Source organism: Rutilus rutilus, assembly GCF_951802725.1.
Source record: "Rutilus rutilus genome assembly, chromosome: 17".
Lineage (NCBI taxonomy): Eukaryota > Metazoa > Chordata > Actinopteri > Cypriniformes > Leuciscidae > Rutilus > Rutilus rutilus.
Genome location: NC_140230.1, coordinates 5055753 through 5068976, shown reverse-complemented (window position 1 = coordinate 5068976; position 13224 = coordinate 5055753). Strand labels below are relative to the sequence as shown.

General features: G+C 38.7%; 1 protein-coding gene across 1 annotated transcript in view; it reads left to right on the top strand.

Moving 5' to 3' along the window:
- Positions 1-13224, top strand: part of adcy3a (adenylate cyclase 3a) — a 52348-nt gene that overhangs the window by 18189 nt on the left and 20935 nt on the right. The window contains exons 7-12 of the mRNA XM_084386087.1: positions 373-538; positions 620-739; positions 2662-2804; positions 4231-4392; positions 10142-10229; positions 11369-11485. Of these exons, the coding sequence (XP_084242213.1) occupies positions 373-538; positions 620-739; positions 2662-2804; positions 4231-4392; positions 10142-10229; positions 11369-11485 (796 nt within the window). The remainder of the gene's footprint in view (positions 1-372; positions 539-619; positions 740-2661; positions 2805-4230; positions 4393-10141; positions 10230-11368; positions 11486-13224) is intronic.

Sequence of the window (13224 nt, the reverse complement as noted above, 5' to 3'; positions counted from 1 at the left end):
TATATATTTACGGTGGGAAATTTACAAAATATCTTCATGGAACACGATCTTTACTTAAAATCCTAATGATTTTTGGCATAAAAGAAAAATCGATATTTTTGACCCTTACAATGTGTTGTTGGCTATTGCCACAAATATACCCGTGCGACTCGTGACTGGTTTTGTGATCCAGGGTCACATATACTTAATGGAAATGCTTCCAGCTCAGCACTAAACCAGCACAGATAAGACTAGGTGAAGGTGGTTTGCGTGTGGTTAGTGGCTCTCGAGTTTTCACCAGATGAACTGTAAGTGTTGTGTAATCAGCGAAAGAACTGCCAGTAACGGACTCAGAAAACTGGTTATGCTTGAACTCAAATGTGTGTCTTGTAGGCGAGTGCACATCTCCCAGAATACTCTGGAGTGTCTGCACGGGGAGTTTGATGTGGAGCCAGGGAATGGAGGAGACCGCTGTGAATACCTGAAGGAAAGGGGCATTGAAACACACCTGGTGCTGGTGCCCAAGGGCCCCGTGGGCAAGAACGGCATCAATGGAGTCGTGGGTGTCATTTCCTCTTACTGTCATTTCCATCTCTGTGTGTCTCTCTCATTCTCACGCCCTCGACTATGTTTTCTCCAGAAGCTTTCGGTGACGTCGTCGAACGGGAACTCTCCACTACTCATCAACACCAAGGAATGTAATGGGAGCGTCCACACGGCATGCACCACACCGGAGGATCCAGAGGAGCTGGACACACGGGTATGCACACACTCCATGTACAGTCAAACCGAAACTTATTCAGACACCTTCAACGTTTCTCACATTATCACAGTTTACTCGCTATAGTAGAAAATAGAAAATGGTGATAAAACATTACAAGAATGATCAAATCAGTTGATATTTGACTGATTTTGTCCATCCTTCTGTTAGACTGTCTCACACATGAATTATGCTGAATATCTGTCAGCTGTTAAATTTAACTACACAATTAGATAATACCAGTTTAGCTCAACCAATCACCAAGCAATGCTTCATTGTGTTCAGTCTGTGGTGTAAAAAGGTCGCATTAGCAATTAAAGAAAAAACACTTCAGCAAAACATGCTCAGCTCAAAGTGTCTGAATCATTTTTGGTCCTAAATTTGTATAAATGTTACTGGTAGTCACTGTATGAAGACTTTTGGGGTATAATATGCCACAGTTTACTTTATTTTGCTCTCCTCACTTACATACATGAACTATAGTGTCCTGCAACCACTAGTAAAAAAATATAAAAAATTATATCTGGTTTGACTGTATGTTTCCATCCACCTATTTTCTTTTTGCAAATTTTAGGTACGCTGTATGGAAATTCTAAAAATTCTAAATTCAAAAAATGTACACAAAAAAGAATGTGCTCAGTTTAGGCGGATATGTTATTAATGTTATTTTGAACTTTCGGTTCATCAAAGAATCCTGAAAAAAAATAAAATTCCACAAAAATATGAAACATTGATAATAATCAGAAATGTTTCTTGAGCATCAAATGGAGTAATGATGCTGAAAATTCTGATTTAATAGACAACAGTTCTTTTAAATTGTTTAATTAAACAATATTTAAGGAATAAATGCATAAAATAAAATAAGACACAGTTTATAAACAAAATAAATAATAAATAAATAAATATATTTTTTTAAAGTTAAATATAAGCAAAAGACACTACATTCAAAAAAATCTTACTGGCCCCAAACTTTTGAACAGTCCTATATTTCCATAATATTTTTTTTTATATATATATATATATATATATAATTCAGGGAGAAAACAGATATAGTGGGATTTTACTGTATATAGTTCCTTCTTTGGCAGTAGGGATGTGCAAAACTGATCGACTAGTTGTTGAATTGCCCAAAGAACTAGGTGACTAATCGAAGCCCTGTCTAATTCCACGACTAGTATCACCTTTTAAACTTTATCCTTGTAAAGTTGATGTGATGTATTTTTTTTTTTATGTTAAAATAATTATGGATTAAAATCTCAAAGGATTTTATATTTAAAAAAAATGTCATTCATGAACAAATGCATTAGTAATAATGTTAAAACGTAATGTTTTAGCTATTTAGTATGTGTCTAACTATAAATGATCCATAATTACATGCTAACCATAAACCAAACCCCAACCCTATAAGAAAGACATGTAGTTAATTACTATTACTCAGCACTTAAATGTGAAATTACACTAACAAAGACACCTTAAAATAAAGTGTAAACTAAAAGTATGACAGGATTTTACTCATTTGAAATAATCAACTGCTGACTTGCCTGAACAACTAGTTGACTAATTGGTTTTAAAGAAGCCTGTATAATTACAGGACTGGTATTGAAAAAGCCCTTTAAACTCTATATTTCAGTATGTTTATGTAATAGCATGATCATTTTAGACTCATTTGCCAAAAGTAAAATTCGTATTGGTCCAAAATGTTCTTCAGTGTCTGCACAAAAAAAAAAAAAAATGTTACCAAATCATTGTAATATGAAACATGAATTTTCATAATTAGTGTGAAAGGATGTATAGGGATGCATTGTTTCATTTAACAATATTGCCATGCTGAAAATGTGTTGCACTTGGATTTTTCTGTATTTGTCATGATAATGGTTTTGGATATGCATGCAGATCTCATGTGTGTGTGTGTCTGATCACAGGTGGTGAACCCCTCGTTCCCAAACCCGCGGCGTCGGTTACGTCTGCGTGATCTGGCCGAGAGAGTGATCGACGCTCAGGAGAATGAGCAGGAGCTCAATAAACTCCTCAATGAAGCTCTGCTGGAGAGAGAGACCGTACAAGCGTACGTAGTGTGTGTGAGCGACGGTGTGTGTGTGTGTCTGTGTAAGAGAGTGTGCGTGTGTGTGTGTGTATGTGAGTGTGTCTGTTCGAGAGTATGTCTGTGCGTTTGAGTGTGTCTGTGTGAGTGTGTCTGTTCATATGTCTGTGTGAGTGTGTCTGTGTGTGTGTGTGTGTGTGTGTGTGTGTGTGTGTGTGTGTGTGTGTGTGTGTGTGTGTGTGTGTGTGTGTGTGTGTGTGTGTGAGAGAGTGTGCGCGTGTGTGTGTATGTGAGTGTGTCTGTTTCGAGAGTGTGTGTCTGTCTGTGTGAGTGTGTCTGTTCATATGTCTGTGTGAGTGTGTCTGTGCGTGTGTGTGTGTGTGTGTGTGTGAGAGTGTGCGTGTGTGTGTATGTGAGTGTCTGTTCGAGAGTGTGTGTCTGTGTGAGTGTGTGTCTGTTCATATGTCTGTGTGAGTGTATCTGTGTGTGTGTGTGTGTGTGTGTGTGTGTGTGTGTGTGCGCGTGTGTGTGTGTGTGTGTGTGTGTGTGTGTGTGTGTGTGTGTGTGAGAGAGAGAGTGTGGTGTCTGAGTGTGTCTGATCGTGAGTGTGTCAGTGTGTTTGAGTGTCTGTCTGTGTGTGTGTGTGTGTGGGTGTGTGTGTGTGTGTGTGTGTGTGAGTGAGTGAGAGAGTGAGAGAGAGAGTGTGTGTCTGTGCGTTTGAGTGTGTCTCTGTGAGTGTGTGAATGTGTCTGTGTGTGTGTGTGTGTGTGTGTGTGTGTGTGTGTGTGTGTGAGAGAATGTGAGTGTGTCTGTTCGAGAGTGTGTGTCTGTGCTTTTAAGTGTGTCTGTGTGAGTGTGTCTCTTCATATGTCTGTGTGAGTGTGTCTGTGCACGCGTGTGTGTCTGTGTATGTGAGTGTGTCCGTTCGAGAGTGTGTGTCTGTGCGTTTAAGTGTCTGTGTGAGTGTGTCTGTTCATATGTCTGTGAGTGTGTCTGTTCGAGAGTGTGTGTCTGCGTTTGAGTGTGTCTCTGTGAGTGTGAGTGTGAGTGTGTGTGTGTGTGTGTGTGTGCGTGCGTGCGTGCGCGTGCGTGCGTGCGTGTGTGCGTGTGTGTGTGTGTGTGTGTGTGTGTCTGTGTGTGTGTGTTCAACAGAGCAGAAAGATATTATAGAAATAGAAGACTTCAAAAGAATATAATGAAAAAGTGTAGTCATGACTCACAGATGTGTAGCCTACTCTCTTTTACATTCATGGCCTTATAGTTCATTAATATTATATTATCTGCAAATACGATGTTTTAAAAATATACTTTTAAGATTTGAAGTACACTCCATTATATGTTTCTACATTACTACACTACATTATATTACACACTACTACATTTTTCACAATGGTCGTGTTGTGTATGTAACTTGTGTGTGTGTGTGTGTGTGTGTGTGTGTGCTCTTCAGGCTGAAAGGGAAGTACACTAATCGTCTGTCTCTGCGCTTCACTGACCCGGAGCTGGAAACGCGTTTCTCGGTGGAGAAGGAGAAGCAGAGTGGAGCCGCTTTCAGCTGCTCGTGTGTCGTGTTGCTCTTCACTGCGGTCATGGAGGCCCTCATTGACCCCTGGTCAGTTAAATATGAACAAATCACCATACAAACACTGCCAAAAGTCAACCGAGGCCAGTCATAATCTATTTACAGTTATTATAGCATCTGTTTATTGCTCTAAAAATAAGGTCCTGTTGCTACTTAGCGTTCCCCTTTGTCTCTGGCTTTGAAATATCCGTCTTCATTTAAGGCTGGGAATCATACGGATTTCCTGATTCAATTAGATTCGGATTTTGATTTGATTTCAATTCTATGGAAGGCATTTTCTGCCAAATTTAAATAAATAAATGAAATGATTAAAATTAAAACCAGATTAACGATTTCATTACAGAAATCTGTACGCAAAATATGTGACAAAATTGAGAATTAAAATTAAATGATTTCATTTTCACGGTGACAGTGCATCATCCCTGTCAAATTGAAAAATAAAATGCAATTGGTGATTTTACATTTCATTTTCACTACAGTCTCGAGGCAAGACTGCCAATATTAAAATGAAAAGCCAAACGTGAAAAAGAAACTACAAATCCAGTTTTTACAAAGCTCTTTATTAATGCTCACGCAATAATAGTGACACAATTCAAATTCAAATGTAAATTTTCGTTTTCATTTTAATTCCTCTTTTATTTCACAGTTTTCATTTTCGTTTTCATTTTCAAAGACAACCTGCATGCAAATTCTATGTTAATGAGTGGGTGTGGCTTGTAACGGCGCTAGAGGCACGCCTTCTGTAAAGCGAAGTCACCGACGTCCCTGTTGCTGCATGAGTTGAATGTGTGAAACTAAATTATTTAAATGTGATTATATTGTAATCGAGACGACGAGATATGGCGAAATCTGTTAGTGAGCTTTTGCAGGAAGCTGCCGCAGCATTAGTGGAAACAACCAGCCTGACCAGCATACTTCAAACCCTCGGTCCACTGCAGTTCGCACTGAGTCGCGGGCATCTTCAGTTGCCAGAGAAACTGTTAGTCAAGTCAAGTCTTGATCACTAGCTTTAACCGAGGACCTCGGCCAATGTTTCATATTCGCGTCATGCCTAACAACGCCCTTCAGCACTAGCCTAGAGTACCTTATTGCTTTTATAAAACGGTTACCACACAATACAAATATTAAACCCGAAAAATATGTAGCCTATCTATGCAACTTTCATGAAGTAAAATCACTAAAAGCCAATTCCTTCTGCTGGAAAAAAAAATAGTCCCTGACCATAAAGCAACAGGAGAACTTACATTATTTCTCCATTAGATGGAGACAAAGACTGTCTTAATGAGTGAGTCAGTCAGTAGAGAAGACTTTTGAAATGACTCAAACTTGTGATCACGGAGAAGAAAGACGCAACTGACATGAATAGGCACGGACAACCCCTTAACTGTTAAAAGTACAAAATATCACAGCGGACATTCAAACGGATTTTTTATTATGAATATAGGACTGACCTGAAGGAAAATGCTATAATATCTAGCCTACTGTAAATGCAGGCCGTCTGGCTATAATTGTTGTAGAAATTGTGTTACTAAGACTTTTGTACAGCCAAATAGTTGAATTTCCAAAACAGCCTAATACATTAATGAATCACATCGATTATGATCTAGTCTAACATCATAATGGCCTTACTACCGGATACTTTGTTTGAACAGTTTCTCTGGCAACTGAAGATGCCCGCGACTCAGTGCGAGGAACTGCAGTGCGCCGAGGGTTTGAAGTATGCTGGTCAGGCTGGTTGTTTCCACTAATGCTGCGGCAGCTTCCTGCAAAAGCTCACTAACAGATTTCGCCATATCTCGTCGTCTCGATTACAATATAATCACATTTAAATAATTTCGTTTCACACATTCAACTCATGCAGCAACAGGGACGTCGGTGACTTCGCTTTACAGAAGGCGTGCCTCTAGCGCCGTTACAAGCCACACCCACTCATTAACATAGAATTTGCATGCAGGTTGTCTTTGAAAATGAAAACGAAAATGAAAACTGTGAAATAAAAGAGGAATTAAAATGAAAACGAAAATTTACATTTGAATTTGAATTGTGTCACTATTATTGCGTGAGCATTAATAAAGAGCTTTGTAAAAACTGTATTTGTAGTTTCTTTTTCACGTTTGGCTTTTCATTTTAATATTGGCAGTCTTGCCTCGAGACTGTAGTGAAAATGAAATGTAAAATCACCAATTGCATTTTATTTTTCAATTTGACAGGGATGATGCACTGTCACCGTGAAAATGAAATCATTTAATTTTAATTCTCAATTTTGTCACATATTTTGCGTACAGATTTCTGTAATGAAATCGTTAATCTGGTTTTCATTTTCATTTTAATCATTTCATTTATTTATTTAAATTTGGCAGAAAATGCCTTCCATAGAATTCATCTGTGCGGACCCTTGTGAAAAAGAAGGACACTTTAGCATAGTTTTAAAAAGAGTACTTATTGTGGAAATAATATATTTTAAGACTATAAGTGCGAACTGAACGTTTTTAGACACCTGTTGTATTATTTATTATTATAATTAAAATGTATTATAGTTTTAATGTATATTAAATGCAGTTAGCTGAACTCAAGAGTACTTTTGTGACTCACTTAAGTAAAATTTATATACTGGATGTAATTTTCGAATTATTTATATTGTCTTTAAAAATATGGTATTCGCATAAGTGAATGTACTGACAAGCATTTATAGTAAACTAAAATAGACTTTAATGTCATTTCTAATGAAACTTGTATGTCTTGCATTTAACTATATTTGTAATTACACATTTGGAATGATGAAGTTGCAATTTAGTCAATTTAAACTATATTAACTTGAAGTGTAATATTAAACAACACACTACATTACATTGTAATCATGTACTTTACATTTGATTTAGCATGTTAGTCATCACATCAAAATAAGTGTACATCTTTAAAGCACATAAACGATTATTAAACACATAATTTAAAGTGTACTTGCTTGTACTGTAGTAATCCAATAAGAGAGATGCATAACACAGAATGAATGCAGATAACACTTTTAATAAACACTAGGAACGAATGAACATGAACTGAGGAGAACTGAGGGCTTAAATACACAGAGGGAAGAACATCAACAGAACAGGAAACAGGTGTGGACTAAGTAGAAACCATGACAACTGATGAAATCGCCCCCTATACCCTTAAATAGGGCACTATTAGAAGGGATAGACATTTGTAGGGGTGTCCTAAACCATAGTGGACATTGCCAAGTGCACTCATTCTATCCCACAATGCACCGCTCAACGGCTAGAGAATACCCATAATGCACTGTGAGGATTGTGCCGAAATGAATTCCCACCTCTGACCAGAAGATGGCGCCACAGCTGAATCATCCATTCATTCATTTTCCAAACTGCGCTGGTCCAATGTGGGCACACATTCTAACTCTTGGCGCTTTTCCACTGCATGGTACGGCTCGGTTCGGTACGGTTCGACTCGGCGCGGAACGGTTCGGCTCGCTTTGCTTTTCCACTGTGCGGTACGACTCGACTCAGTACGGCACGATTCGGCTCGCTTTAGCTCGGTTGCTTTTCCACTGCAGTTAGTACCGCTTCAAAGTGGGTGGGACTGATTGTTATAGTTGCCGTCTTTACTACCATGACATCATCATATTAAATGCGAATTTTTCATTCCGTGTTTCCCCATCCACTCCTCGGCAACCAACGAGGAACGTCTGCACCTCGTCCACTGTCCACGATTCAGCCATTTCTTCTTTTTTTTTTTTTTTTATACTCTTTTTTTGAAGCAAATACTTTTAAAACAGGTGCTTCAGCGTTGGCTGTTGTCTACTGGCTATTTAAATCTAGCGGGTTTAAGTGTCTCGTGTCGTAAATACAATGACGCTGGTAGAGATGATTCTGTCTGACCAATCAGTGCTCTGCAGTGTTTTCACGTCACATTTTAGTATCGGTACGGTACGCTTGGAACCTCAACAGAGGTGGTACCATTTAAAGCGAGCCGTACCGTACCGTACCATGCAGTGGAAATGCGCCATAAGTGAGCCGTACCGAACCGAGCTGTACCGTACCATGCAGTGGAAAAGCGCCAAAGCGTGCCGTACCGAGCCGAGCCGTACCGTACCATGCAGTGGAAAAGCGCCATCTGTAAGCCATCTTTCCCATGGTCTCATCATTTCATTTGAGATTATTTCATCCCACCCATATATCTCATGGCAGAGCCTTTGCAGGATTTGCTTAGCCTTGAGAACAAACGGGGAAAGGAAACCTAGTGGGTCATAGATAGAATTGACTACAGAAAGGATTGTTTCGTCTTGTGGGAGCTCTATTTATAACGGCTACCCGAAAGGTAAAGACATCCTTTTGGATGTTCCACTGGATTCTGAGTGCCCTCTCAAGAGGAGGTTTTTCTCTGTCCAAGTCCAGTTGTTTCACAAGAGGGGCTCTGTACCTTTCTGGAATAGTCTCAAGGACTTCAAAGCTGTTGCTCGCCCATTTACTCAAACCTGTCTACCAACAATTCTAATACACATTTAAGACCTGCACATTCGCGCCGTAATGACGTGTCAAGGAGGAGGAGCAAGTCTATTCACGTGAACAGGTTAGTCCAGATATGAAACAAAAGAAAAATATAAAATAAGTAAATTAAACAAATATCAATTTTGGTAGTACACAAAAATTCTAAATATGGCTCCTACATCCTGGCCCCTAATTGTCAATGCCAGAAGCAGAACAATGGAGCCAAAACACACATAACTAATACAAGTCTTGCCGTATTTTCAATATACCAAACCAAATGTCAATTCATATTGCATTTATCAAAACAATTACATTGCATTCCATTTATCAATGTCAACACATTGTCATATTTAACTTCCTTCTCTCTTTTTTATATCATCCCCATGAAACCCCCCCACAGTCTATGCCATACATGCATTTAATGCACAATCCATAGGGAAGGAGATGAAGAGTCCAAGGGGTGTAAGTGGTGCGAAATTGAAGTATGTATGTAAATAATATGAACTGGTGTGTGTGAGCACGCAAGGGTATGTACAGGTTATACATACATATAATACATGATTATTAAATTGTAAGGTTTATACATGGTTCCCATGACAGAGTTCAAGATAAATCTGTTCATTACTACTGGAGCTGACAGTTTGCTAAGTTTCAAATGATTATTAAACGGCACAAACTATGCAAAAGCAGCAGCGCTTCCGGTGCACTCGGGTGTCCAAATTCACTCACTCGTGTTCATTCACTCCTTCAAGTGAACTATATTAGTGATGTAGGGAATCGTGAATGAGGGTATGAGGGCGATTTCAGACACAGCTTAGAACTAAACAAGACAGAGGAACTAAACGTGACCGTGACAGTACTTTAAAGTAATTTGACATTACAAGGTGCACTTTTTGAAAATGTACTTAAGAGTGTGTTCATACTTTTAGTTCGGTTCGCTTGGTTCGTTGTGTCCGGACGAAAACAAACAAACAAAAAAACATTTAGTAACAGGTAGTAAGTACTGTACACAGTGGAAAACCCCCCAAACATGAGCCGTACCATGCAGTGGAAAAGCACCGTAAGTGTGTTAAGAAACATATTCATGAAAGTGTGCTCATTTAAGTGTCCTACTTTTCAGAATAAGAGCACATTAAGCACACTTTTCCACAAGGGTTTGAAATGCATTGGTCCAGTGTGATGCCACTGTGTTTTTTTCATTCCTGTATTACTGTGTGTTCTGTGATGTTCTCATGTCTTTCTTTCATTTTCCCCTGTCTATCTATTTTTGCTCTGCACAGGTTGGTCGCAAACTACGTGACTCTGGCCGTGGGAGAAGTCTTGCTGCTTATTCTTACTATCTGTTCGCTGGCAGCCATTTTCCCACGGGTGAGTTACTGTTCTAACACCTCCATTAACCGATCACACACAGCTGTCACTCAAACACACGTCACGAGTTGGTTGCAACTTCTGTTTTATGTCGACAAACTCAAATGCATCTCATTACTAACTGATTAACGTGTGTTCATTACTTCAATGAGCGCAGGACCTCAGATAAAGCAAACTCTGAATCTACATGCACCAATGCTAAATGTTCTATATATCCTAATTATTTGGTAACAACATGTATTCATGACATCATTGAGCTGCGTTAAAGTTAAACGAAAAAAAAGATTGTGTCGACACTCTCCGGCATTTCCATCAGCTATATCGGTAATCGGTTTGAAGCTCTAAACCTTTTTTCACAAAATAATTTTTGGATAGAATTCGGGCTATTGTGTATTTTGCCACGTAACGTGAAGTTGCAGTTTAACTTTTTAGTTGTTGTTTTTTTGCCACCCCAATGAAATCACCGGGTCTTATCTGGACACTCCTGAAGAAAAAGTTCTGTCTTTTGTGTCAAGGTTCCTTCTTTGTGCTGAGATTTTCCTGAAAATTGCATGATTAAGCTTTCCATTAGGCTCCGGGGTCACGATCCACGTTCTGCTGAACAAGGTTTCCGTATCTAATGCTAATCTTTGTCGACTTCTTATGTAATATTAATGTGACGGGTTACATGAGTGAAATGCTGTTGCTGAGGCTCATCCTCTTCCAGTTATTGTTCCAGCATGCACCAGTATATTTGACTCATCCTCATTAGTTAGGTCAACATATAGTTACCAGTATTGATTCCCTCGCAGCCACACATACACACACAGGTTCAGCGAGCGCAGAGATAATGTGATTTTGAAAGGAGGGGCGGTCACACACGCATCCACTAGGCAACAAGGACATATAAATGTATTGATTTTAAAAATCATGTTGTTGTGGATTAAATCAATTGTTTCCACAAACACTGTTCATCCAGCCACCCCAGGGCTGAAGTAAACGCACACACACTGTGATTAGATCACAGACCTTTCAATTGACTTTACTGGTCACTTACTGTGATAACAGGTCATGTGCGTACAAGGTTAAAACCATTTCCTATGACTGGATGTTAGTGTGTGGCTTTCTGAGTGTAAGTTGCTTTTTCTTCTTGCTTTCAGGTTTTTCCAAAGAGATTGGTGTCGTTCTCCACTTGGATTGATCACACGCGCTGGGCTCGCAACACTTGGGCCATGGCAGCCATCTTCATAGTCACAATGGCCGACATAGTGGACATGGTAAGAAACAAGTGAACGAATTAAAGAAATATCTATCTATCTATCTATCTATCCATCCATCCATCCATCCATCCATCCATCCATCCATCCATCCATCCATCCATCCATCCATCCATCCATCCATCCATCCATCCATCCATCCATCCATCCATCCATCCATCCATCCATCCATCCATCCATCCATCCATCCATCCATCCATCCATCTATCCATCTATATCTATCTATCTATCTATCTATCTATCTATCTATCTATGTCTGTCTGTCTGTCTGTCTGTCTGTCTGTCTGTGAATTTTGTATCCATCCATTCATTAACTATGTTTCCATCCATCCATGAATTGTTTCCATATAGATATATATATATATATATATATATACAGGGCTTGACACATTAACACCCGCCAACCTGCCAAATGTGTGTGTGTATTTCAGCAGTGGTGTGTAACGCAGTCACTCCTACTAGACACTTGCCGGGTTGAATTTTATATATAATATATACATTTTTTAATTGTAGTCTTTTACAAAGGCGTCTGAAATATAAACTAAGTGCAATGTAGTGTTTTTTTCAATACATATCAATACTGAAATGTCTGAAACATTTCCCGCCGAATAGATACACGATACCAGCTGCTTTCTCGCACACATAAACTCGCCTCCCCTCACTCATTTATTTTTCTCCAGATGAATATTGTTGGTGTTACAGGCTTGAATTTCGACGTGGGATTGTGTGTATTGTGCATAATGTTACAGATTCTCGCAGATGTTGTGCTCACACCCAAAGTGTGCGCACAGAAAGCCGCCTCTCAGGACTAAATTGAGTTCTTTTTCACTGCTTATTGTGCTTAAACAGTCAAATACACACAAAATAATGTCAAAATGATGGTCCTGGCGAGTATTCACATGAACACAGTCAGTTATGTTTTAAGTGAACGTAAACAGTTGAGAAAGAAAACGCATGTGTAACAGTATAATGGATCCGTGCGTCAGGTCTTAAAGTGACAGCAGCCTAATCAACCTGATGCCAAATTATGATTTTAATAATAATATTAAAAATATCTATATTGCAGTTTTTCCCTATGGTATCAATGTCAAAATTGTGGCCAGTGAAAATCTGAGTGGCTCGTAACTTTGGAAAAACACTATAGCCACAGTGGCTGGTGTGCAAAACAGTTACGTAAAGCCCTATACTGAATTATGTTTCCATCTATATATACATATATAAAGTGTTAAAATCAAGTCAGAGAAGATCCAAGTTTATAGCTCTGTACCACAACTAGTAAGCCTACATAGTCATCTATGTCATCTACTTAGTCATCCTTCTAAGGCTCTCTTTTTTTTTTATTTCCACAAAAACATTAAACGATGTAATACCAGCCAACAACAACTAATTTAATAGTGCAAGACTAAAATAATGAAATGACATTAAAATCATGAAATTTTCATTGCGATAGAGAAATGTGCCTTTTTGAAGAGCCTCTTTTGTTTTCCACAAACTTTTTGCACTCTCAAAATACTTGTTTTTGACACACCGTAGATCATGTAAAGCACCACTCAGAAGTTTGTGATCAGTAAGAAATCAACCCTTTTATTCAGCAAGGATGCTTTAAATTGATCAAAAGTGACAGTCAAGGCATTTATAATGTTACAGAAGATTTCAGTTTCAAATAAATGATGCTTTAAAACTTTCCATTAATCAAAGAATCCTGAAGTAAAGCATCACAGTTTCCTCAAAAACATGAG